Consider the following 27,742-nt stretch of genomic DNA (forward strand, 5'->3'; position numbering starts at 1 on the left):
ACAAAAGTATTGGTATCAAAATGTACTTAAAGTACCAAAAGTAAAAGTACTAAAATGTTTGATAATAGCAGATCTACAAGGCAATATGTCACCCTTTCCGACAGATGGTAGTTTACTATACAGATCTTGGTGACTTGTTCTCATATCTTTGTTACTTAGATTTTTCTTGACCACAAATCTGTGTTGACAGATGCTAGGTTAGATTTTTTTTTACCTGGTATCCTAGTTTCTTTTTCGATAAAACACAACACATTGTAGGAGGTAAAAATCTGTTTCTTGTGCATGGTTCAAGAAAAACATAGAACATCAAAAGAACAACCGCACAAACAAAAGTTGGATATCTCTTCAAATATTTAATACTCCGCAACAGCACTCACAGAGCAGAAGCCCTTTGGCCTTCGCCAGCGCATGAATCTTTATTATGATTCATATGATTCATGGTTCTGTCCATATTTTTTCGATTTCTACCCGTTTATATGATGTTTTTTCAATGTAGTGTATATTTGTCTGTCATTAAATGTGTCGATGAATTGAGTACGAAGGAACCCAATGGAAACAAGCCATAGTGCTTTCTTGGGTTTAAAATCCTCTTAACAGACCTTGTATTGAACTCAATCAATCAATGGTTGAAGGTTGTGCTTTATTGTTACATCTTGTGTACGGGTGATAAGAGTAAATCTTATTTTTGTTTAGCTTCAGACAATGCAGCAGCATAGATAATAATAACGCAACAATAATAATGATACAAAACGTAAAAAGATTTTAAAAAGAAAGTGAGAGTACGCTGACTGAATCGCTAAACGTGGGGAATAATCTACTGATCATGACTGGTTATTTTGACAGACTCAACGGGCGCTTGAATCATTTACATTAAACTGAACGTGGGTGTGTGTACTGCGTCACGTTGAACTCAGAGCTGTGGTGTTGCATTGCGTTTAGAACATTGTACAACTGTGTGGGACGCATATTGCACCTAGAACTATGTACTGGACTGAACGTTGAACTGTGAGGGATTTGGTTTCCCTATAATTTGTCTAATACACTGTGGGATCATTGTATTACTCTGTGTATGTGTGTGTGTGTGTGTGTGTGTGTGTGTGTGTGTGTGTGTGTGTGTGTGTGTGTGTGTGTGTGTGTGTGTGTGTGTGTGTGTGTGTGTGTGTGTGTGTGTGTGTGTGTGTGTGTGTGTGTGTGTGTGTGTGTGTGTGTGTTTATTTTCCCTTATGTTCTATATGGTAATGTGTACAGACTGTTTAAGGGTTGATATATGGTAATCTGTCAGTCCCTTGGGTTGCTGTTTGTTTGTTTCATGCCTTATTATTTGTCAGACCAAGACAACTGGCACCCCAGCATTATGGCCAGCAAGCTGCTACAGTATTGAGTCACCATCTCTCTTGTGCATGGTATCAACTCATGCATTGTGTCTCTCCTGTGTGTCTGTCCTGTATGTCTCTCCTGTGTGTCTGTCCTGTGTGTCTCTCCTGTGTGTCTCTCCTGTGTCTCCTGTGCAGCTGGGTACAGAGTGGACCGCTCCCGGCGAGTTCAGCAAGTTCAGGTCCCAGTCGTCCAAGTCTGTGCAGTAAGTACCGAAAACCAATAACCACACGCGGAACGTGTTCATTCTCATTCTTGTACATGGACCACTTAAACCCTATTTACTTCATTGACCGGAGTCCCCCAGGGGTCCATATTAGGCTCTCTTCTTTTTTTTCTCACTATTTTAGCTATTTTGGAAAATGTTTTAACATTTTTGAAACCGTCAAATAGGAAACCAGGAAAACTCAACACTTGTGCCACAAAAGTACGATATTGTTGCTGTCGAATGGAAACCTTGTATGTCCAAAACCGTTCCTTTTTTTATCATTATTAAGAAAATAATAATAATATTGAAAATAGCTGATCTACAAGCTTACAATGCTGTTCCGTGACACATTGTGAGCTTGTAGATTTGCTATTTTCACTACTTTTGAGTGACCCTTTTGTATGATGAAGTATGGCATTAATGTACAAGAAAAAACTATTGAAATATGGAGATACAGTACAAGGTTTCTAACCGACAGCAACCATATCCAAAATCCCAGACGACATATACTGTAGTCTCATACTGTATCACAGGTATGATCTTCTTACAATAAATGCACCGAATCTATGTATGTATGTATGTATGTATGTATTGTACGTACCTATGTATGTATGTAGGTCTGTAATCCACATATCTCGAAAACGTTCGACCGCCCGACTTCAAATTCTGCACACACGTCGCAGACGACCCGAGTGAGTGCAGTGCCCGGAGTCAACTCAGTCGGATAGGCGGTTGTCCAGAACCAAGAGAAAGGCTCTGGCTGTCGCCCAAATGAGCCAATTGATTGCCACGGCAACCCCAGCCTAAGCTTCTTTTGCCAAATTCCCCACACCTGCCATTTGATAAGTTAGTCAGTCCACTTCTCACAGTTAGTTTGCACTCCTCAGACATTCTCCACTCATTCTCCACAGACGTTTACCTCTGCACAAAGACTTTCCACAACTGCCGATCCCCCCCCATATGCCCATATATGGGCAGGCCCATATATGCCCATATACCGATAACATCAGGGATCTCCATATATAAAGACAGATAAAGAGATCTTCATATATGGGCACACAAGGGATACAGGCAGACAGACAGATAATGTGATCTCCATATATGGGCACAAAAGGGACAAACCGACAGACGGTTAAAACGGGTGCTATGACAACCGGTATAACGGGTATTGCATAACAGGGTGGGGCATGCATTCCCTATTGTCATCGTTCCCAAGCAGGTCTAGTAGGTATAATATCCTCATATTGCCCAGGCCCTTATATGAAAGTGATTGTGAGAAATGATAATGCGTCTCACCTGGCCATCGCAGCCTCTGTGGGGATTGGTGTCCTGACCGCTGTCAGTGAAATGGCATTTCAGTCCCTTTCTGTTCCTGTGCTAAGTGGTGTTGTGTTTCCTTTGATGCGCTGCCGGCCTAAAGTGCTCTTGTGTGGCCGTTCATGTATGCATAAAGCCAGTGGCCCTCCGGCCTCCTCCTCCTCCTCTGCCACATAATCACATCCAGAGGCTTTTAGCACAACGCATACCGCAGGAAATAGATGGCTCAAGAGCTGACTGGACACTTGAGAGCTGATGATGATTTGAGTGTGTGTGTGTGTGTGTGTGTGTGTGTGTGTGTGTGTGTGTGCGCGTGTGTGTGTGTGTGTGTGTGTGTGTGTGTGTGTGTGTGTGTGTGTGTGTGTGTGTGTGTGTGTGTGTGTGTGTGTGTGTGTGTGTGTGTGTGTGTGTGTGTGTGTGTGTGTGTGTGTGTGTGTGTGTGTGTGTGTGTGTGTGTGTGTGTGTGTGTGCTTGTGCTTGTATTACTATACTTGAGAAGAACAATGTCCCCACAAGCAGTGATGGAAAAAGTACTCAATGTTTTCACTTGCGCTGACAATAGCTGATCTACAAGCTCACAACACATCCCGCTGTGATGCGTTGTGAGCTTGTGGATCAGCTATTTTAAGGGTTGTGGTTAAAATGGCAACAAAAAAAACTATACATTCTTAAAATCGCATTCCCAAAATGCAGATGTCCTCACATGTATACTAATACAGTGGTGTGTGTGTGTGTGTGTGTGTGTGTGTGTGTGTGTGTGTGTGTGTGTGTGTGTGTGTGTGTGTGTGTGTGTGTGTGTGTGTGTGTGTGTGTGTGTGTGTGTGTGTGTGTGTGTGTGTGTGAGAGAGAGTGAATGCATGCATGCGCTGAGTTCCCCTTGAGCATTTGGAGTACATGTGAACATTGATGTCGGCAGAGAGACGTCTCTCTCATTAATATGAGAAGGTTTTTAAACTCTTCCTCACATCCCTCTGAACAGCCAGAGGCCAAATTTGCGTCAAGTATTTCTCAACACAAAGGCTTAGGGCTGGCCAGTTAACCGCAGATATATCGAACCGACATTTACAGTAGAACCAATTACAGACGTATTCTTGCTCATAATTCATTTATTTATTTTTCCCTTTTTCTACTTTGTACATAATAGTGTTTTATATTTTGTGAAGACTGAACCAAACCAACACTCGGAGACAGTATGTGCGAAGGCCTCACAGGGCGTTTTATTAATGAATACGGCACGTCCACGGGGTTTCCCCCGGTGCCGTCTTGTTATTACGTTTCAAATCATAAGTCGGCAAGAACAATAATTATCACTACCCAGCCAGGGTTCAGTGAAACATATAAAGTCTGTGCGTAATCCTCTGCCCGCGCTCTGCGGGGGATTCCTGTCCACAGACGCTCTGTAAGGTTTGGACCAGGTCCTAGGTTGCCTATAACAGAGAGATACAGACATTAGACTCCGATCTATATAACACCAGGTAAATGAGGAGGAGGATAAGAAGTGGGGGGTCGCTTACCGCCTGTGCACCTGTCTGGCCAGCGTGGAGAGTCAGTCCACACTGAGGCAGAGACGGTGCTTTTACATTGTTTGTGCGCTCCCCAGCTGGGTGCCACGGCTGCGCTCACTTCAGGCTGATTCCACAGGTAGACGGGCAGGTAACGCCCGTCGATGACGCAGCCCAGCTGGGGGCGGGGCCTGGCTGGCCGTGCACCGCCTCTGTCCCACTGACTCTCCCTGCTGAGGTGCTTACCTGGCAGGCTGTTGCCTAGCGACGCCCCACATATCCCCCCCCTAAGCTCCGTGCCTGGGTCGGGAGCTTCACTTCTTTCCTCGTACAGCCTCGAGAGGGCGTCGGCGTGGGGAATCTCTTTCCCTGGACGGTGTTCCACGGTGAAGTGGTAGTCTTGGAGCTCAAGGAACCATCTGGTGACCCGGTCGTTTCGGTTCTTGTTCCTGGCCATCCACTTCAACGGGGCGTGGTCCGTGACGAGCGTGAAGGTCCTCCCCCACAGGTAGTACCGCAGGTGATGAATGGCCCACTTCACGGCGAGGCACTCTTTCTCCACCGTGGCGTAGTTTCGTTCATGTTTGAGGAGTTTCCTGGAGATGAACGTGACCGGGTGCTCGTCTCCCTCCACCACCTGCGCCAGCACGGCTCCGACCCCGGTGCCGGACGCATCGGTGTGGAGGAGGAACGGCTTCTGGAAGTCCGGGGCGATCAGCACCGGTTCCTCGCATAGTGCAGCCTTCAGCGTGACGAACGCCGCCTCAGTCTCCGCTGTCCAAGCGACGTGGTGGGGCAGGCTCTGGCGCGTCAGCTCATATAGGGGTGCTGCAATAGTAGCGTAATTTTTAATAAACTTTTGATAATATGAGATTAGACCCATGAATGATTTTACTTGCTTCTTAGTAGCGGGCCGGGGCCAGTCCCGGATCCGCTCCACCTTCCGGACCTGGGGCTTCACACACCCTCGTCCGATGGTGTATCCAAGATAGTCAGTCTCCGCTAGACCCACCCGGCACTTCTTGGCGTTCGCGGTGAGGCCGGCTCGTCTTAGGGCGCCCAGGACGGCGTCGAGGTGCAGGAGGTGCTGGGACCAACTAGGGCTGTGTATGACGATATCGTCGAGGTACGCGGCAGCATAGTCCCGGTGGGGCCGCAGGACCCGGTCCATTAGCCGCTGGAAGGTTGCGGGGGCGCCATGGACTCCAAACGGCAGGACGCGGTACTGGAAGAGGCCCTCGGGGGTGGAGAACGCCGTCTTGGCCTTGGCTCTCTCTGTCAGGGGCACCTGCCAGTACCCCTTCGTTAGGTCCAGGGTACTGACGAAGCGGGCCGGTCCCAGGCGCTCGATCAGCTCATCGACTCGTGGCATGGGATAAGCATCGAAGGCCGAGACTTCATTCAGCTTCCTAAAGTCATTACAGAATCTCAAGGTCCCGTCAGGTTTCGGCACGATCACAATTGGACTGGACCAGGGGCTGTGGGACTCCTCTATTACGCCGAGTTCTAACATCTTCTTCACCTCCTCTTTGATGGCCACTCTCCGGGCCTCCGGTATCCGGTAGGGCCGCTGGCGCACTATTTCGCCGGGGTTGGTGCGGATGTCATGGCGGATGGCGGTGGTCCGGCCGGGCAGCTCGGAGAAGATGTCGTCGTTGCGCGCCAGCAGCTCCTTCAGGTCCTGGCGCTGCGACGGGGCCAAGTCATCTCCTGTCGGCACGGCGGCGGGGGTCCGCGGAGAGGTGGTGGCCAGTAGGACCGAGGAAGGCAGCGGGCCCGCTGTGTGCCACTGTTTTAGAATATTCACGTGGTAAATCTGGTGGCCTTTGCGCCGACCCGGCTGCCTCACTCGGTAGTCGACAGGGCCTACTTTCTCCACCACCTCGTAGGGCCCTTTCCACTGGGCCAGGAACTTGCACTCGGAGGTGGGGACCAGTACCAACACTTTCTCCCCGACCTGGAACTCCCGGAGCTTGGCCCCCCGGTTGTAGGTGCGGCACTGGTCCCTCTGTGCCTGCTCCATATGCTGGCGGACCAGTGGCCAAATCTTCTTTGCTCGTGTTTGCAGCTGCGCGACATGGTCGATTACACTCCGGTGGGGAGATGGCTGGCTTTCCCAGGCTTCCTTGGCGAGGTCCAACAGGCCGCGCGGTCTCCTCCCATACACCAGTTCAAACGGAGAAAACCCTGTGGAAGCCTGGGGCACCTCTCTGATGGCGAACAGGACGTAGGGAATTAACTGGTCCCAGTCCTTGCCATCCACATCAATCAACTTTTTCAACATTTTTTTTAGAGTCTGGTTAAACCGCTCCACCAGTCCGTCGGTCTGGGGATGATACACCGATGTGCGTATGCGTTTCACTTTTAGCCAGCGGTACAGTAGTGTCATAACTCGAGACATAAAACACGTGCCCTGGTCCGTGAGTACCTCGTCCGCAATTCCCACCCGACTAAAGAGCATTAACAGTTCGTGCGCAACAGCCTTGGCTGACGCGGTGCGTAATGGTATGGCCTCTGGATAGCGGGTGGCATAGTCCACAATGACGAGAATGTAACGGTGGCCCCGGGCGGACTTGGGGAGTGGGCCCACAATGTCCATAGCTAGTCGCGAAAACGGCACATCGATAATCGGTAGTGGTACCAGGGGGTTACGTTGTGAGGGACGGGGAGACATTTTTTGACATTCCGGACAGCTCTTGCAAAAATCCTCCACAGCCCGTTTCACCCCGGGCCAATAGAAGCGAGCCAATATGCGATCATACGTTTTCTTCACCCCCAAGTGGGCCCCGAACTGGTGAGTGTGGGCTAAATATAGAACTCGAGTGACATACGGTTTCGGCACCAAGAGCTGTTCCACTAGCTCTTCCCCGCTAACTAACACGGCCCGATATAACAATCCATTTTTCACATTAAAGTATGGCGACACAAGGTCACTCACCCCCTCGCCCTTCTGTCCGTCTATGGCCACGACGCGCTGCCTGGCCATCTCAAGGTTCGGGTCGGTCCACTGGGCCGTGGCGAACTCCCCTCTCCGCTCCGAGGCACACGCTTCAGGGCGCGGAAACTCCATGAACGGGTCCGCGTCTGCGTCTGGCTCCGGCATGGTCTCCGCCGGGGCGTTGGGTGGATCCTCCTCCTCGGGCGCCGCCGCGTCCCTTCCTGTGGAGTCGCCGCTGAGGGAGGTGTCGCTGAGAGCTCCAAAGGCGGGGCAGGCCGGGCGGCCCGTGGCCGGGCTGGGCCGAGTGGGCCTAGTGGGCCGAGTGGGCCGTCGCTGGCGGCGGTGCGGCGGCGGACGGGTCAGGCCCGGCTCCCAGTACCTGGCGAAGAGCGGGCAGTCGGAGCCGATCAAGAGCGGCACGGGAAGATTCGGGACGACGCCGGCGGTCACCACGGCGTTGCCCCGGGGCGTCTGGATGTGGATGTGGCTGACCGGGTAATGGCGGAGGTCGCCATGGACACATGTGACCGGGATGGTGGTCTTCTCCAAGGGCCCGGCCAGGGCGGCGTGGACCAGGGTGACGGCGCTTCCTGAGTCCAGGAGCGCGTGCGTGTCGACTCCCCCCGGGAGGACGGAGTGGCTTCCCGGGCTGCTTCCCGAGTGGAGGCAGGCTCTGGCTCCGTCCGCGCTGGACGCGGTAGGCATGGCGACGTCGCGGTCCCGGTCCGGGCAGCTCCAGGAAATGTGGTCCTGCTGGCCACACACGTAGCACCTCCGGGTCGGTGGGCCCCGACTGGGCCTTTCTGGGGCCGAGTTCCTCCGACGGGGAGGCGAGCGGTTGGGCGGCGGCGTCCTCTTTCGCTCGCGGCCGGAGCGCTCGTCAGGGCCGCCACGCGGCGCGTCCATCTTGGTCGTCTTTAGCATCTCCACGCTAACCTGGTGGTTCTCCAACAGGGCCACCAACTCTTCCAGGGAGCTGGGGCTGACTTGAGAGGCGTACTTCCGTGCATCAGGCGGCAACGAGCGGATGCATCTATCAATCACCAGGCGGTCGATGGCGGGCGGATCTCCCCCGGTGGTCAGCCAGCTGTGCGCCACTCTCAGCAGAGCGGCTACCTGCGGTCGCGGAGACTGGGCCACCTGGTAGGCCCAGTTGTGGAACCTCTGGGCCCGGGCGGGGAGGCTGTAGCCGTGGGAGGCCAGGATCGCAGCTTTTAATTTGGGGAAGTCTCGAGCATCGGCCAGCGTCAGGTCCCGACACGCTCGCTGGGCTTCCCCGGTCAGAAACGGCGCGAGGAGCGAGGCCCAGTCAGCCACTGGCCACCTCTCCCGAGCGGCGGTGCGTTCAAATACTTCCAGGTAGGCTTCCACATCGTCATCCGGAGACTGTTTGGTGAGTACATCGCCTGGTGCCCGCGAGAGCACCGGGTCCCGTGTCATTTTATCCATTAACTTTTGCACTGCTGTTTGTAACTCGGTCTGGCTCTTAAGGAGCGCAGTGAGTGCCTGTGCATGCTCCATAATCAGAGGTATTGGCGTGGATCAGTCTGTACCCGTATTCTCCACCACTTGTGAAGACTGAACCAAACCAACACTCGGAGACAGTATGTGCGAAGGCCTCACAGGGCGTTTTATTAATGAATACGGCACGTCCACGGGGTTTCCCCCGGTGCCGTCTTGTTATTACGTTTCAAATCATAAGTCGGCAAGAACAATAATTATCACTACCCAGCCAGGGTTCAGTGAAACATATAAAGTCTGTGCGTAATCCTCTGCCCGCGCTCTGCGGGGGATTCCTGTCCACAGACGCTCTGTAAGGTTTGGACCAGGTCCTAGGTTGCCTATAACAGAGAGATACAGACATTAGACTCCGATCTATATAACACCAGGTAAATGAGGAGGAGGATAAGAAGTGGGGGGTCGCTTACCGCCTGTGCACCTGTCTGGCCAGCGTGGAGAGTCAGTCCACACTGAGGCAGAGACGGTGCTTTTACATTGTTTGTGCGCTCCCCAGCTGGGTGCCACGGCTGCGCTCACTTCAGGCTGATTCCACAGGTAGACGGGCAGGTAACGCCCGTCGATGACGCAGCCCAGCTGGGGGCGGGGCCTGGCTGGCCGTGCACCGCCTCTGTCCCACTGACTCTCCCTGCTGAGGTGCTTACCTGGCAGGCTGTTGCCTAGCGACGCCCCACAATTTGTTGATGATATTGTATTTTGGTGGTATTTGTATGCTATGTTGATGAATTGAATACACAGGACCACAATGGAAACAAGTCCCAAATGTCTGACTGCACCTCGTGCTGTTTACATCTCTGTCTAATGAAGTATTCAATCAAGTAATTTCGTATACATATATTTCTATAAGCAACTAAATCAATTAGACTGATTCATTTGGTTCCATTTGTACACTCTCTGACTTAGATGAACACATTTTGCTTATGCAACCTGAGAGCTGATATTGAGGGTGGCCATCCTATTTTTCTTTATTTCTATTCCTTTTCTGTTTTTTAATCCAAGGCTTTGTGGATGAAGCCCAGAATGTTTAATGCAGTGTTAAATTATTCACATGCACTGCCAGGGCTGAGCCTGTGTAGGTTTCCCAATAATTTAGCGCCCCTAAATGGTCCAAGTTGAGTTATAGCAAACAAATTGAGCGAAAAAATAAGGCGAAAAAAAGGCGAAAAACTCCCATGCATGAATGCAATGACGGAAAGGCTTGTGTGTGTGTGTGTGTGTGTGTGTGTGCGCGTGTGTGCGCGACACACACACACACACACACACACACACACACACACACACACACACACACACACACACACACACACACACACACACACACAACATCTGTTGATTTTTCTATGCAGTAAATGAAGTCATTATATATTAATATTGGATGACTTCTTCCATTCTGCTGCCTCATTATTGTGCCTCTTTTGGAAAGTGAAATTGACGTCAAATTGTTGGGAACTTTTAAATAAATGAACACACGCACGCACACACTTATTCTGGGTCCCATTTGTGTGAATTATTCATACTTCATTTCATACAGAAAAGCAGCAGTAAATGAGTAGAAGACACAAGAATGTAGAGTGTACAAGAAAACATGGGCTGAACTCGACCGCAACATCACCCACCATGTTAGAATGCTCTCGCCACACTGATTACAGTGCTATGTTCCAGATTCTCACAGTTTCAAGGAGTTCTCAACGACATGAATTCTGGGGGAGAACGTGATAACAACAGTGCATATACCGAAATGTTCTTTTAATACAACCATGGGGTGTTTATGTGTCGCTCCACCAGACAACGGTGATGTCGGACGTTTTAATTGTGCAAAAGTAGCAGATACAGTACAAGCTCGAAGCGTGTCGCGTCGTCACGCTTCGAGCTTGTAGATCTGCTACTTTCAATGCTTTTGTGTGACACTGTAGTATGATCAAGTAGGGCGTTCATTTACGAAAAAACACAAAATGTTATAATATGGTCCTCTACTGTACATCTGACTCCCAATATAGGGAGTAGTGATTCATGAGTGACTGAATTCGGGCACAGCCTTGGTGTTGAGTGAAAAAGGGAGGGGACTAAGTATAGACCCCTGCAGACCCCAGTCAAGTACATACAGTATATAGGTTTTAAGTGGTTTTAGGGAGGAAAACGATGACTCTAGTCTAGTGGTATGGCACACCACACGCATGTGCACACACGTGTGGATGGACACGCGCGCACGCACGCACGCAGACGCACACGCACACACACACTCTTTGTCTCAAAAACATGCACACAAACAAATGCTCCTTAGCCACATTAACAGCGGAACACAGACCAGCACACGGTGATGACTGAGCGTGGGTTTTTGTCTGTACTGAAGAACACACACCTTGTTAGCTCAGCAGGCTGCGCGGCGCTACAAGGCGGTACACACAGATCTGACAAAAGAAGAAGGAGGAGAAGGCAGGGGAGGCGAGATGGGGGCGGAGGGGTGGGGGTGTTGGAGGGGCGGAGAGGGAGTGGGCGCGTTTGAAGGGTTTTGTGTTTTCCCTGTCTGACAAGTAAACTCTCGTTCGCACCAATAACACAATGACAACAACAGTAACTGCGCCAGTAAGCGATGGAGCGTGGAGACAGACTTGCAGCAGCAGGGACATTGAACGCATGAGGGGAGTTTGTATGTAGCGTCGTATGCGAGTGTCTTGAGTTTTGAAATGCTATCAGAGCGAGAGGGGAGAGGATGCGTACCTGTACGTATTTGTGTGTAATGGAATGGCTCCCTCCAGGCGAGCGATACAATTGAGATCTCCCAACACCTCACGTGGCGTGCGTGCGTATTTGCACATGCGAATATGCACTTGCACATAAAAACGCAAGCATGCACATCGATGCAGACGCAGAACACATGCATGCTGAATGTTGCACACGCAGACCCTTTAACCAATTAAACCCTATATAAACATCAAACAAAAGGTTCGGAAATGTGTGTTTGGTTGATAATGTAGTAACAATGCTTCTAAGCCATAACTTTATGTGCCGTTGGAAACATGTTTATTTTATTTATTTCCCCAAATGGTGCACCATTTGTAAGGAACGCGCTTTTTGGGAGGATGAGTAGCACAGCTGAGTGCGTGGGTTGCACCCATGAAAAAGCTGCCAAATCTTCTCTGCCAAAGCCAAAACAGCTTACTCTGCTTACTCAGCTCTGCTGCTCATCCGACATAATGCATGTTCTTTACAAGAAGCCATGTTGCTCCTTACACACAAGTGGATATTTTGGGTGGGGTCACCAAAATCCCGTAGGGGTCATCCTCTGGGGGTGCTTGAAGGCGTTTAGCAAATTCCATGACAATGTGGCGGATGGACAGACGGATAGACGGACCAACATCACCAATCACCATCCTCAGAGCCTCACCGCTAGCAGGGCTAAAGATATGGATGTACTATATAATATGTGAAAAATATGGTCAGGGTCAGTACTTTGGACACACTCCCTTCTGTTGCGGTTAAATGTTCTAATTACTGCTTTGAATAATCTGCATTAGAGAATCACTCCGTAAGGTGCCTTAGGAAAGCACTTAGTGCTGCGCTTCCCCAGACATCAGCACATGGCCATGACTAAATGGATCAGAGCCAGCCTAGCACAGCAGGACAGCTTAGAGCCGAACAGAACACAACGGAACGGACCAAACATGGAAGAAGCTAACACAAAACAAAACAAAAAAAAATCTAATGGACACAAGAGAACAAACAAAAAACAACCTCAATGTTAATTTAACTCTGAGAGTGTAAAACGTCACAAAGAATGGATTGCAACCGCTCATCATAACACCATGAATTATGTATCACTCGCACCCACTGTCTGTTTGTCTGTCTGTCTGTCTGTCTGTCTGTCTGCCCCGTTTCAAGGTCCGATTTACAAAATAAATTGCGCTGTTTATATGACAGCGCAAACATGCCCATGATTTGCAACTGCGTGATATTTGCCCTTGTTTTGCATCTGATTGCTGTTGTCAGTTTGACAAAGTAAACATATTTGTGTGCTGATGCATTTTTGACTGGGAGTTTATGGAGCTGGTGCCAAGGTGTTATGTATGCCCAGCAACAGCCTGAACAGCATGTACAATGTCAGCGTAGTCATCCAAAAAGTTAATTTTATTAGAGCTGGACTCTAATAAAATCTGCAATTTCACACTCTTTTGTCCAAACACATTATTTTACACGGCCTATCCTTCCATACTGAAGTGGTTGGGCAGAATTTTGGGCTGTGTTACTTTCAATTAGGCTAAGTCTGAAAATCGGACAATTCATGAACGACAAAGTTGTTACAGACTCACTGAGTTCACTGGCACAGGGTAACAGAACTGGTGACTTTTGCCCACCTGAGTATTACTACCGCCACTTGTTGGTGAATCTACACCTACACTGCAGGCCAAAAGCTCTTGTGCAAGTATGAAAGGCAAATAAAATATATAGTATACTATACACATTCCTGTTTAGTCCTACACCTGAAATCAGTAGCCTAAGAATGCTACCCATCATGTTTTGTGTGTGAATGAAAACTCTGACATCATCACTGGGAGCACACACACAAGTAATGCAGCCCTCCCTCACAAAGTCACATTTTGACTAATCTGGTCTGCAATCTAAAATAAGTTTGACATCCCAGAACTAGTGGGTCAAAATAATCATGGCCCAACTCATTGGAAGTGTTAAAGTAACGCGTTAGTAATGCTACAAGTAACACATTACAGTTGCAGAGAGGCGCACTCAACTGTGTCTCGACTTTGCCAAGAAGCTGTTTAAGTCCAACCTCAGAAATTGGTCGGCAAACAAGAAACGCAAACACACTGGACATTCCAAAATGCCAAACTGAGAGATACAAGAAATCACCAATCCCATATACTGTTTGTGCAGATTTGTATTTTAGGTTATTCGTTTTTTAGATAATCTTTGCAAATTTTAGATTCTGAACATTTTAATACTGAGATTTTGGTCTAAACGACCTTCATCAGGTATCTGATGAAGGTCGTTTAGACCGAAACGTTGTAATAAATAAAGTGAAGACAGTGTGTGGGACCATTTTTTCATGTTGCACTGGTTGCCTGCTCCCACGCACCTGTCCTAGTAGGTGTGCAAAATGACTTTTCTCTACAAAATAATGTAATCAGTAAAATAATTCAGTGTTTTTAATGGCATCTGTCTTTTTAAACCTGTGATCATGCCAAAAGCTGAATAAACATAAACATAGTAACGCCTTACTATTTTTTACACGGCTTGGTGAAACTGTGAGATGTAGCATTTAACATAATGATGATTTGCGTGTTGACAGGATTTACAGTAAGATGGTGTTTCCAGCACATTGTAAATATGTGGCACTCCCACTCAAAACAATTCATAACATACTGTAGACTATGGTGCCCTCAGGAAAAAACAAAATGCCTAGGTGGACACAGGTGTTGCCATGTGTGCTAATTACAGTATAAGCAACTTTTAGCTTGTTTTTCTGTAAAGTTGCTTGCAAATTTTGGCTTGTAAGTTGCGATTTTGGGCTTGCTTCTAAAGTGTAGTTGCTTATATGGGCTTGCTTCCCAATGTTGTTTAAACCAGAGGGTTCTGGAACCCCCCAAATTAATATGTATTTGTCCACGGACATTATTTTACCAGATTTGTGTTGTTAAAGAATATTGTCACTTTATCCCAAGATTATTTTGAAAGTAGCAGATCTACAAGCTCACAACTTGTAGATCGGCTATTTTCAAATATCCAATGGATATAGGTTTAAAGTGCTCGCGTGACCTAGTCGCTTTTTTTTGGGGCTTGTTTTCACAAACCTGGTAGCTTATTTCTCTCGCAATATCAGACAACACTGACAGCACAGTGAGTTCAGGGCTACAGTCTATAACTCTCACTCAGCAGTGAATAAAGAGTTACCGTGTCCCTCGCCTTGTTTTAAGGTCCATGAAGTGAATGAATCTGTTCCATCTCTGTGCCAACCAACATTATATGCTTCTCCCACTGTCGTGCCACGGCACTGACTGCAGCATTTTCACGCTGCAAACTCGACTCGTTTGCAGACGGTTTATATAGAAATCGTTTATGTTTTAGCTCTCCAGATGTCGGCAATTGGAAGAGACATAGTCCATCTCCTTAAATGCTTTGTTCAGCTCAACTTCCATCGAAGTGTATTCCTTGTCTAGAAAGCATCGCTGCGCAGCAGACTGTCTGTTGAAAGCTTGGTTTCTATTTTACCTAGTTTACCAGTGTGATCGGGTCTAGGGCCAGTCTACCGTATCCAGTAATTTGCACTCACACACATATATGCACACCCTGTTTCCTAATCCACTCTAGACCCAGATCGGCTCAGCAACATGCAAAGAGACTTGATCCCAGTCTAAGATAGTCTAAAAAGAATGTCGATGAAGGTACACATTAAAGTAACGGAAAAGCAATATAACGAGTTACAGTTACAGGCAGTAACGAATAAGTAATATGTAAAGTATTACTTTTGAACAAAGTAACGAGTAACATATCACTTATTTTTTGTAACACGCCTGACATGACGATGCCATCGCCTTGTTCACTACTTCGGACACACTCCCCTCAATAGGCTCTATTCACAGCAGCCATATTATGAAGACATTCACAGGTGTTACCAATGATACTAATGAAGGCTCTGTTCCATTTAGTGTAGCACAGTGGTTTCCACGACCCCCACAACTCTGAGAGTGTACAAATGGAACCAAATGGACCCGTACACACCTGTAAGGGGCCATTTGGAAGCCCATGAGGGTCCCTTGACCCCAACTGTAGACCCACTGGTGTAACAGAGTGTTTCCAGTGAGCCAACATGCACAATATCAGCACCCTGACTCTGTTTGACCAGAATGGAACAGAGCCTTCATCAGTATCATTGGTAACACCTGTGAATGTCTTCATAATATGGCTGCTGTGAATAGAGCCTATTGCAGTTGAAAGTTCTACGTACTGCTTTGAATAATCTGCATTAGAGCATCACTCCGTAATCAAAGAGGTGCCTTAGGAAAGCACTTAGTGCTGCGCTTCCCCAGACATCAGCAAAATGGCCATGACTAAACGGATCAGAGCCAGCCTAACGCAGCAGGACAGAGTAGAACAGATCACAGCGGAATGGACAAAACATAGAAGAAGAAAAGATGGATGGAACAATACAAAACGAAAACAAATGGACAGAGCAGAACAAACAAATAGCATCCTCAATGTTAATTTAAAATCCATTTGCCTCCATTTTTGCCCTCTCAGGGGTGAATTCACAAAGAATGTATTGCAGCCGCTCATCATCATAACACCATGAATTATGCATCACTCTCACCCGCTGTCTGCCCCGCTTCAAGGTCCGATTCACAAAAGATATTGCGCTGTTTATATGACAGCGCAAACACGGCCATGATTTGCAACTGAGTGAAATTTGCCCTTGTTTTGCATCAGATTGCTGTTGTCATTGTGACAAAGTATAAACGGTGGCTTTATTCATATGCTGATGCAACTTTGACTGTCGGTGTCGCAGAGGTTTGTGGAAGCTGGTGGCCTGCATGGTGCTGAAGAGTTATGTGGGTCTAGCAACAGCCTGAGAAAATGTACAATACCAGCGTAGTAATCAAAACCAGGGATCTTCAAAGGTTTTTTTCAGGCCAAGGACCCCTTAGCTGAGAGAGAAATGAAGCAGGGACCCCACATACGTATACAATTGTATGGCAGATTCAACTTTTTCATAGATTTCATAGATAGCTAATTTATTTATTTATTTATTTATATATATGTTAGATTCATGTTCATGTGTATTTTCAGACATTTGACCACTTAAACCCTCGATACTTAGTAAACTTGACGTTGGCTCTCTACTTTATGTGCTCTTTTTCCCCTCTACACCAAACGTCTTTGCCAAAAATAGACGATCTACAAGCTCACAACGCCTCACGCTGCGAGGTGTTGTGACCTTTTGGATCTGCTGTTTTTGGGTAAAGTTCTCAGAATAGGGATGCTAGGGTTCAGCTATCACACAAAGATTTGGAGGGCCCCCTGTGGTTTTTAAAGCAAACTTTTGTAGCTCAAATCTTTGGGGGTCCCTGGAACTAAATATTTTGAGATGGGGGTCCGCAGCCAAATACATATAATTTTGGGGGTCCTTGACAGACAAAGTTTGAGAACCACCGATATTATAGCAACAAGTGTTTCAGAAAACTGTTAGGATTTAGAAGACTTTTTGTAGAATCGGCCTCGCAGGTCTTAATGGGTTAACTCCCTGCTCTCTCTGTCGCCACTTGCCACAAAGGAAAAGGAAAATCCATCCGACACATACGCATTTGCACTGTTTCCTGATAAATGAATGAGCTGGTCTCCGGATGTTACACAAAAATCGGTGACCGGGGCCCTTACCAACTGCCAGCAGTCTGTGTTGATCAGTGTGCTTCAGTGACCACCAACTCTCTGAAGACGCTAATCGTTTTCACCCAATCTGTGTGTGGTTATTACCGCTGGTATTTTTATGGAGTTGACATTTTTGCAATGAGGCTGATTTGCATAGAAAGGGTCCAATTTGCTTTGGGCTTCATTTAAATACTGTACGTGTAAATAGCACCGGAGCCTCCAGATGCTATTTGCTTGGCAACGCTGTTTGCAGGTGCTTTGAGAATGAGAATTATTTTTGTCTTATTGGCACACGGTTAGCCTCACAATCCTTTTGTGATTTTGCCCCTTAGAGTACACCACTTAAATCCTTTATACTTCATTGTATAGGTTTGAGAGCTTGTAGATCGGCTATTTTCGCTGAATGTTCACCTATTTTAGCTGAATGTTCACATATTGGGTTCATGTGGTTGAAGGTGGTATATGTGATATGTATTTGTTAAAATAAGTGTTGTTGAATAGCGCTACATTCTTCAAACACAGAGAAAGTAAGCGAGTGACATTCAGCAAAGATCCGGCTAGCCAGGAATCCATCCGGGGGCCCACTGGGACCCACTGAGACCCTCTGGGACCCAGGAGATTTGAGCCCTTGTGGTACATGCCCTTACCAGTCAGCTATTGCAAAGTGGGACCCTAAAATAATTGGCAAAACACTATGATTTTAATAAAATAACATTAGTATTAAAATAATATGTATTTTCTTCTCCTTTAAAACCTTGAAAACTAAGTTTTCATGATGAGACCATTACATAGGAACTTATAGTATACTACTGTATGTTAGTTGATGATTAAAATAGACATGAAAAATGCACACGGCCCACCCACCCGATCACTTAACACGGCAGCCATGTTAAGTGCTCAGGTCGGTGGGCCTCGAACGCCTTTGAGATTTGAGTGGGCCCTGATACACAAAAAGTTGAGAACCGTTGGGTGGGATTCAGTTTCATCTTCACCCAGCTGATGGGATGGCTGGTCAGATGGTCATGAGGAGCGCTCCGTGAAGCTTTTTTTAGAATCTGATGGAAGCTTCATGTCCTCTACGACAGTGGTTCTCAAAGTGGGGTCCTGCTATTTCAGATTTTTGTTTTTAATCTAAAAAAAAGTTTTGAACATTTTGAATAATTTTGCATTTTGTTAACACAAATCTTCTATTCTGGGGGTCCCTGGCCAAATAGATATTCATTTCGGGGTCCAGTTTGAGAACCACTGCTCTATGACTCTGCTATTGTTTAGCTACAAATGTCCCCTTTAGTAGACACCACTGCCCTCTATATTCCTCTTTAAACTGGCCAACATTACACACCCCGTCAAAATATTCATTGGCTCAAGTTAGTATACAAAACTCTCCTTGGTTTGTCCCCCACCTATATATGCCAGCTCTTGCGTACCTCATCTGCTGTGTACAGCGCCCGCTCTGCACGTTTGATTCTGTTGTAGGTCTCTGAAACAAACTCTACACTCGGTTTGTCATCATTCAATCGGCTGCAGCCAGAGACTGGAATGGCCTAAAACAACAAAAAACACTTTGGTCCCTAGATTGTCTTTTAAAGGCGCTGTTATGGACTTTCTTAAAGATAAATGATGCTGGCCTTTTAGACTGATAGCCTTTCTCCTCTCCCCCAGAAGGCCTTGCCTTTTGCCAGGCCACAGTTGTAAATAAGAATCTGTTCTTAATTCTCTTGCCTGGCTAAAATAAAGGTTGCATTTTAGGGGTAAATTGTTTTGCTCAGGGACACGGGCGGGGGACAAACTGGTGACCTTCTGATTACCAGATACATCCATCCATCTTCAACCACTTATCTGGAATTGTGTCGATTCCAGATAAGTCGTGAAACTAATAGTTTCAGACTTCCCTTTCCAGAGCAACATTAGTAACTTCCTCCTGGGGGATCCCGAGGTGTTCCAAGGCCAGTGTGGAGGTATAATCCCCCCATCTGGTCCTTGGTCTGCCAGGTGGTCTCCTCCCAGGGGGTTTCCTCCCAGTGGGACATGCACCAAGGACCTCGGAGGAATCCGTACTAGATGCCTGAACCACCTAAGCTGGCTCCTTTCCAAGTGAAGGAGCAGCGGTTCTACTCCAAGTCTCTCGTGGATGACTGAACTTCTCACCCTCACACTCTAAGGGAGGGGCTGGCCACCCGTATGAGAAAACTCATTTGCGATCTTATTCTTTCGGTCATGACCCACACTTCATGACCATAGGTGAGAGTAGGAACGAATATTGCTCGGTATATCGAGAGCTTTGCCTCTTTTCATCAAACAGTGCGGTACAGAGACTGCAATACCGCTCAATACCAGATGGCCACCCTACCCACTGAGCTACGCTCGCCCCAGCAGGGTGCTCTGTTTACTACAGAGCCTGGAACACATGCGTGCTGTATACTGTACCTGCATGCATACTGTCCATATGCGGGACATTCCTCCCCGATCTATTCACCCCCCCCCTCCCTCTCTCTCTCTCTCTCTCTCTCTCTGTGTCTCTAGTCCCCCCAGGCTGAGTCTCAGGTGATTAAACTGACATGTTATCCAAGGAGTTAGTCCTTTCTCCTCACATTAACTCTCACTATCTCTGGTGTGTGTGTGTGTGTGTGTGTGTGTGTGTGTGTGTGTGTGTGTGTGTGTGTGTGTGTGTGTGTGTGTGTGTGTGTGTGTGTGCGTGTGTGCGTGCGTGCGTGCGTGCGTGCGTGCGTGCGTGCGTGCGCGCGTCGCACACATTCAAGTTTCTATATGGACGTGCAGGTTTGTGCACGATGCGTGTGTGTGCGTGTGCGTGTGTGTGTGTGTGTGCGTATTTAGGCAGCCATAGCCACACAGCGGTGACAGCAGGGCAGGGTCACAGTCTGTCAGCGGACTCATAACACACACACATGCGCACACAGACACGCTCACCCACACACATAAACACACACACGCACAACGCTTCTCCTTCACTCCTGCCCCCAGCTCTACCGCCACACCGGGGGGGGGGGGGGCGTGGCCTCGGCACCGTTGCCATGACAGCGTGACGGCCTCCCACCGCCTCTGGTTGCCGTTTTAAATAGACAGGATGAAGGGGAGCTGTAGAGACCTGCACCTGTTAGGGAGGTGGGCTTCACTCTGCACCACCTGCCTGAGACCAGCTGGAGCTAATGACTCACACCGTTTAGGACTGAGTGCCTGGCACGCTGTGTGTGTGTGTGTGTGTGTGTGTGTGTGTGTGTGTGTGTGTGTGTGTGTGTGTGTGTGTGTGTGTGTGTGTGTGTGTGTGTGTGTGTGTGTGTGTGTGTGTGTGTGTGTGTGTGTGTGTGTGTGTGTGTGTGTGTGTGTGTGTGTGTGGTGTAATAGTACTTGTAGGCTATAGTAGAATTTGAGAAAGAGAGTGGGGGTGTTTATGCGTATTTGTTTTGTGTGCCAAGATAAGCGAGAGGAAGGAAAGTGCTAAAACCTCCCTAATGTTTTGTGCGGAAAAACTCCAAACACTTCTCACAGTGTTTGGGGTCTAAACATTCCCTTTTGGACTGTTGATTTAGAGGATTTAATTTAATTAATAATTAAATAATGTAATGATAATTTAATTGGACTCTGAGAGTGTACAAATGGAGGCAAATGGATCCGTAAGAGTCCATTAGGGTTCCATTTGTACACCCTCAGAGTTAAATGAACACTGAGGATTTTACTGTGCACTCACTGTGCTGTCAACTTGTTTATTATTTCTCTCTCGCTCTCCTTCTTCTTCTTCTTCTCTCTCTTTCTCTCTCTCTCTCTCTCTCTCTCTCTCTCTCTCTCTCCCTCCGCTCTTCCCCTCACTCCATTGGAAACATCTTCTCTCATGACGTTCTTTTCTTCATCTATCTACCCGTGTCTTTTTTTTACATCCTCCACCCCTCATCCGACAAACTCCATTAACAGTATTCCGTGTCGGATTTCTGTCAACAAAGCATGATGAAATGAATAAGTAACGACGCAGCGCAGGGATATTTTTATATTTCATTATTTCTCCCGCTTCATTGTTGTTGACGTGCACTAAGCAGTCTTTACTATCTGCAGGAAGAAATGCTGTGTGTGGGACAGCCGCGCCGCGGAATCTACCAAATTAGATTAAAGCGAGAAGTACTGTACAGTACATCATTGTAGCTATTTCGAACAGCAAGAGCTGTGATGTCTTTATCCTATTTGGTCCTAGAATATGTCATTGTGACTCATTTCGCAGTATTTCCATTTGTACAACTTATATAACACCATCCCCCATACCAGTGGGGGAAGAAGATGTACTCTGATTTCTTTTACTTGAGCAAAGGTAGCTATAGCCTACCACATGTTGAAATATTCTGTAAAAAAAACAGAAAAGTTCTGTATTTGAGTAAAAGTATACAAGTATTGGCATCAAAATATACTTTTAAGTACCCAAAGTAAAAGTACTAAATGTTTTCAAAATGTGTAAAGAAAAATAATTGGGAAATAGCTGATCTGTTTCAATATTATATAAGGACATAGGGCACAGCATAACCCAACATACTGTAACAATAATAAAGACATAAGAACAAAAGAAAAAGACAAATCATGAAAGACTTATTCACACCAAATACAGTATACAGTATGATAATCATCACAATATTGCTGCCAACAACATCTCTCCCATATAGAGCTCTGCCATTTGTATCCATCCCCTGCCTCCCAATTAGTATGGCAACTAGCTGACATCCTCCGTCACATCAATACACAAGACATTTAGCCACTCATCCCCTATATATGGCGCTAATGGCAGCCATGCTTCTACACATTCTGACAAGGTACCCCATAGAACATATGAAAGTCTCTCCAAGGGCATTATGCGTAACACTTTTTCAAACCATAATAGGACACTTGGAGGACTGTCATCAATCCATTTATTAAGGATTGCCAACCGAGCAGCATAGAGCAAAGCTCTTACTAGATGTCGATTTCCTTTTGTTAATGTGATATTCATGTCTGTCCCTAGAACATAGTAAAGTGCATTTAAGGGTGTTTTAATTCCAATCAGTTTGAGAATTACATTTTGAATGGATACCCAGAAGGGTCTGATTTGTGGGCAAGTCCAAATCAATTGACAATGAGTACCTTGTCCACTCTTACACCTAGGACATAGGGGAGAGCATAGAGGGTCATATTTACTTTACTGTATTGTGTATTATTTTATATTGGGTTTCATAAGACTTGTTAGAGCACGTTATTTTCTTTGCATTGAGTAATATGTTACGCCATACCACCTCATATATATGTAATTGAAAATGATTTTCCCTTTATTGTTATTAGTTGATGCTTTTTCCACCTGGAATAGACTCTAAAGAAAGCTGACAATTTTTGGGGGGGAGAGTTGATGCCTTTATTAGGATGGATTCTACATGGTTGGGACACGTGCTCAAACCAGTCCTATATTCTGAGACTAAATGAATAGCTGATAGGGAAATAGCTGATCTGCAAGTTCAAAATGCGTTGCATCAGCTAATTTCGAGCACCCAAAAGTGTAAAATATGGCTTAATTGATTATTGTTGGCTATGTTTAGTAATACCCTATGTTAAAATTGGATAATGGGCGGGCGGGCGGGCGGGCGGGCAGGTGGATGGCGGCCACATCACTCTTACTCAGACATAACCATAAACAAACCCAAAACGCCCATATGTAGGCAGGACCACGGCCACATCACTCTGACTCAGACATAACCATAAACAAACCCGATACGCCCATATGTATGCAGGACCACGGCCACGTCACTCTGACTCAGACATAAATGTACCCCTGAGATGTAGCGGAGTAGAACTAAGTATATAGAAATAATTGACATACTAAAGTAAAGTAAAAGTACCTCAACATTTTACTTACGTACAGTACTCTACTAAACCTACTTACTTTCCACCACTGATGTCATCACTATACGACATCCCATTCCTTCTGTCTGCTGTAACTTTGTTTTGTTCTGGCACCCCCGCCGCCACCACCCCGCCCCCCTCACCCTTCCTTGCCGTTCTTGGTCTTCACACCTGCCTGGCTCGCCCGCTAGGTGCTGTCACAGCGGCGTGACGGGTGACAGGGAGGCAGTGCGATGAGGAAGTGAGATAACCCTGTCAGGCAGGCAGACGGGGTGTCAGCTCTGTTGCCGTGTCTGCTGAAGCCTAGGGCTGTAGAGACAACACCGGTGCAGGAGATTGACAACGCTCAGGTCCATTAAACTGAAGCAGCCCACAGTTTGCGTAGCCAGGCTGCCTGCCTGCCTGCCTGCCACCCGTTCAATATTTCAGAGCCTCCCCCAATAGCCTACAGGGTGGGTGGGAAGGTACAGTAACGTACAGTAACAAGAGGAACTGAGGCTTGTGCTTTAGAAGGACAGAGGCACACAGGCTTTTACCACTTATATATTTTAATGTTTAGTAATATTATGCATTCTGTTACTTGCCAGCCACGTACTGGTAGTATTATTAATGTTGTTGTCAACAGAAGCTGCGTTACTGAATGAAGGAGTTCCTGAGAGTATTTGTTGTTTGTTGTTTGTTTATTATCACTTACAAGAACATTTAAAAATGATACACAAAGATTCAGTAAAAATGTGAAGGAGAATGCCTAAAAACCCTCCAGGGGCTTGAGAAGTGGCATTCTAGTATTAATGAAACTCATGAAACAAATGACTTATTGAACACCACATAAAACATGCAGTTAAAATGTTTTTGTTCTGGTGGATAGAAGAGACAAAGCTAAATGCTATATGGGAAAATATTTCCAATGCCTCAGGATCGAATCCCATGGTGGACAGAAACATTTAACATTTTCCGTTTGGGCATAATTTCACCACATTAGGCATGATTTCACCACATAAAGCATATTTTTTCTGAGGTTAGGATTAAGGTTAGGTTTAGGCAAAGTTTTACTAAGGTTTGGATTAAGGTTAGGTTTAGGCATAGCAAAAACACGCAGTCCAGACAGACCCATGTTTCGGCCAATCAGAAGCTGCGTCCTACCCTGATCATCCTAGGAACACAGTTATTGCGGTTATGCACAGTGACTGTGTCGACTGGGCTTCTTGCCTTCTGAGGTGATGAATTGAATTCGACGATGGCCTCAGGTGAACCTCTGACGTTAGTGTGTTGAGGAGGAAATGAAGCCAATGGTATTGCCATGGTTATCAGTGATGTCACGGCTGGCATTTGGGCCGGGGCAACTTTCACTTCCAAGGAAATGGCATTTAGGTTTTTGTCCTTCGCTGACGTGTTTTCGTGTGTCTGTGCATTCGGGTGCCATTGTCTGGGTCCTTCTTTGTGTGTGTGTGTCTCTCTCTCTCTCTCTCTCTCTCTCTCTCTCTCTCTCTCTCTCTCTCTAGTTCTCTCTCTATCCTATTATTATTCTCGCCTTTTCTCTCAGCTTTTTTCAAGCTTTCCTTTGTTCTCATTTTCTTTCCCTTTCCCATTAATTTCTGTTATTATTTTCACCTCTCTCCTCTCTCTCTGAGTATGCCATCAGATAACCTTACTGAGAGGCAGTGGTTGGTGGAAGACTATAAAAACACTATGTTACAAGTAAGGCCTGTATTCAAACTTTTACTTGAGAAAAAAGTATTGGCATCAATATGTATTTGCAGTACCAAAGTAAAAGTATACTCAAATAAAAAATATATATAATCGTCAAACTGTTTTGAAAATAGCTGATCTACAAGCTCACAACACATTGCGATCCGACATGCTGTGAGCTTGCAGATCAGCTATTTTCGAATAGATGAAGTATAGAATAGGAAGTGGTATGTTTTGTGATAATAATCCAAATCTGCAAAGTATCTTTGTAACTAAAGCTGTCAAATATTTATAGTGGAGCAAAAAGTACAAGATTTGTCTCTGAGATGTAGTGGAGTTTATAAAATAAAATAACATGGAAAAGTAAACTAAAAGTACCTCAGAATTGTACTTAAGTTCAATACTTGAGTAAATGTACTTTGTTATTCTCCACCTCGAGAGGTCATTGTGTGAGTGCACTGCACACAGTAAAATCCAGAGTGTCAGTCCAACTCTAAAAGTGTGAAAATGGAGCGTTACAGGTCCATTTTCACACTTTCAGGCATAAATTAAAGTTGTGGTGAAATGGCTTTTTCAGTCATTTTATTTTGAAGTTTCAGTCTGAAACGTCATCTCAACCTGGTCTCAACCAATCAGAAGGTCCCATCCCTTCAGGCTATGGAACGCTGGAATCTCACTCGCTGCAGCAGAGGGCTAGTGTTTGTTTACCCTGCCGCTCTCACTGCCCAAGGGGGAGAGAGACGGCCAGTGTGAAGCAAGTTTGTTACTACGTTGCTTATTTCTAACCTATAAGGTTTAAGATACATATGTTAGTGTGCTGATTAAGTTTAAACTGAGTATAGGCTACACCGTCTGGCTGTCATCTTGAGTCTTGAGTCTTAACGTAGCAGCCCAAGAGCGTCAAAAATCAGGTGTGAGTGGAGGAACGTGAGCTATGAGAATAAAACAGGTGAATGAAATCAAGATTAATTTATATACAAGAGTCTGTCTAATTTATGTCATCACTCAGTACGTTTGCGTTTGCAGTACGTCATTGAAATTCAAATTTTAGGGACTTTTGATGTAAAAAAAACAAAACGTTTTTTTCTTTCTTTTTTTGGCATCTAATGATAGATATGTCGTCATTATGACCGCGGGTATGCTCTAAAAGTGTGAAAAACACATTTTTCATTCCACCACGTCTTTAAGACTCATTTTCAGGCGGTCTCCACAAAGCAGTGCTACTGTATGTGAGGGGGAGAGGTTAATTCTGGTCTTCCTCGTGGAGAATGACCAGCAGTAATTTCAGTGCACAGAACTCTCAGTATCTATAATTGAATCACTGAAGCGCTGCTGGCTGCTAAACTGGGCCCTAGGCTGGAGAGTTCATGGAGGAGTAATGGCAGCATTCATGACATCACAGGAATGCGGATAGGCAGTCATGGGGAAGTACATTTCGTTGCTGTTGGGCAGAAACCACTTATCTCCATATTCGCTTTGAACGCTTTGTGTTTTTTTTCTTAAATTTACGCCCTACTTGATCATGCACAGAAGTATCAAAAGTATCAGATCTACAAGCTTGAAACGCGGCGCGAAGCGACGCATTTTGAGCTTGCATATCTGATACTTTTGCAATTTTGGAATTTGAATCCTGAAAAGTCACAGTTTTGGACCCGACAGACACCATTTACATTTTTCTATACTTTATATTTCGACTCCACTACTAAATTAAGAGGCAAAAGTATTTGCTGCAGTTATTTGACCGCTTTAGTTACTATTTACTTCGCCATCTTTGTTGTAGTTGTCGTTCAGACATTGTTGCAGGTACCTCAAAGACAACTGACATAACATTTGTGAGTTTTATCTTCAAAAGCCCTCCACAAAGTGGCTCCCACATCGCATGAGCACTTAGAAATGTGTGTGTGTGTGTGTGTGTGTGTGTGTGTGTGTGTGTGTGTGTGTGTGTGTGTGTGTGTGTGTGTGTGTGTGTGTGTGTGTGTGTGTGTGTGTGTGTGTGTGTGAGTGTCTAGATCTGCTATTTTCAAATTATCTTTACTTTCCATTTCAAATGATCTGCCCCAGCACGCCAGGTAAAGCACCGTTGCCCGAGTTTTGTTTGAATTTCTTGGTATTGCAGACCCCCCCCCCTCTCGCCGTGACCCCACTGTCACCTCAGCTGCCTCTCAGTTTGAGGTAATTGCCCGCCGCTGCGGTCCAATCAGAAAAAAGTCGCTTGCCACTGAGCTGCGATGATGACTTCTCATGCCGGCTTTCCTCCCGCAGAGGACTCCTAATTCACCATCTGTTTGTTTCGATGAGTGAAGCGAACAAACGCAAATGTACTTATGCGTGCAATCAACTCTTTTGATAATAGCAGATCTACAAGCTCACAATACGTTGCATCGCAACGCATTGTGAGCTTGTATATCGGCTATTTGCAAATGGCCTGTATATGTTTTGTAATAATAATCAAAATCTACAAAGTATCTAGTAACGAAAGTTATCAAATAATTGTAGTGGAGTAAAAGTACAATATTTGCCTCTGAGATGCAGTGGAGTAGAAGTAAAAGTACTGAACATTGGAAGTAGTCCAGTAAAGTAGAAAATAGAAATACCTCAAAACTGTACTTAAGTACAGTACTTGAGTAAATGTACTTAGTTACTTTACACCACTGGTAGACGATGCATAAACACCAATCAGTGAAGTGTCACACGGGACTGGCCAGATCCGGGACCAGCGGGTCATGACGAATCACAGGAAACACAGTAATTGCATTTGGAGTGGCAGTCGGCTCTCCTCGCACAACACGCACAGTAAAACACAGATTTCAGTGTACAAATGGAACCAAGAGTAATGAAAGAGAAGTTGAATGAAACCGTATTTAGACAGCCATGCTGCACTGCTTAGAAACGGTGGCACTGATGAAAAGACAGGAGGCCGAGCTGAAGGGGGTAGAATTTGAGAATGCTACGATT

The 27,742-nt window shown here is 46.2% G+C and overlaps 1 protein-coding gene across 1 annotated transcript in view; it reads left to right on the forward strand.

The window, feature by feature from the left end:
* The window catches only part of b4galnt4a (beta-1,4-N-acetyl-galactosaminyl transferase 4a), a 331,744-nt gene that overhangs the window by 241,744 nt on the left and 62,258 nt on the right, over positions 1–27,742 (forward strand). The window contains exon 7 of the mRNA XM_084059091.1: positions 1,512–1,579. Coding sequence (XP_083915217.1) covers positions 1,512–1,579 — 68 coding nt within the window. The remainder of the gene's footprint in view (positions 1–1,511; positions 1,580–27,742) is intronic.

The sequence above is a fragment of the Gymnoscopelus microlampas genome (assembly GCF_963454915.1).
Source record: "Gymnoscopelus microlampas genome assembly, chromosome: 6".
NCBI lineage: Eukaryota > Metazoa > Chordata > Actinopteri > Myctophiformes > Myctophidae > Gymnoscopelus > Gymnoscopelus microlampas.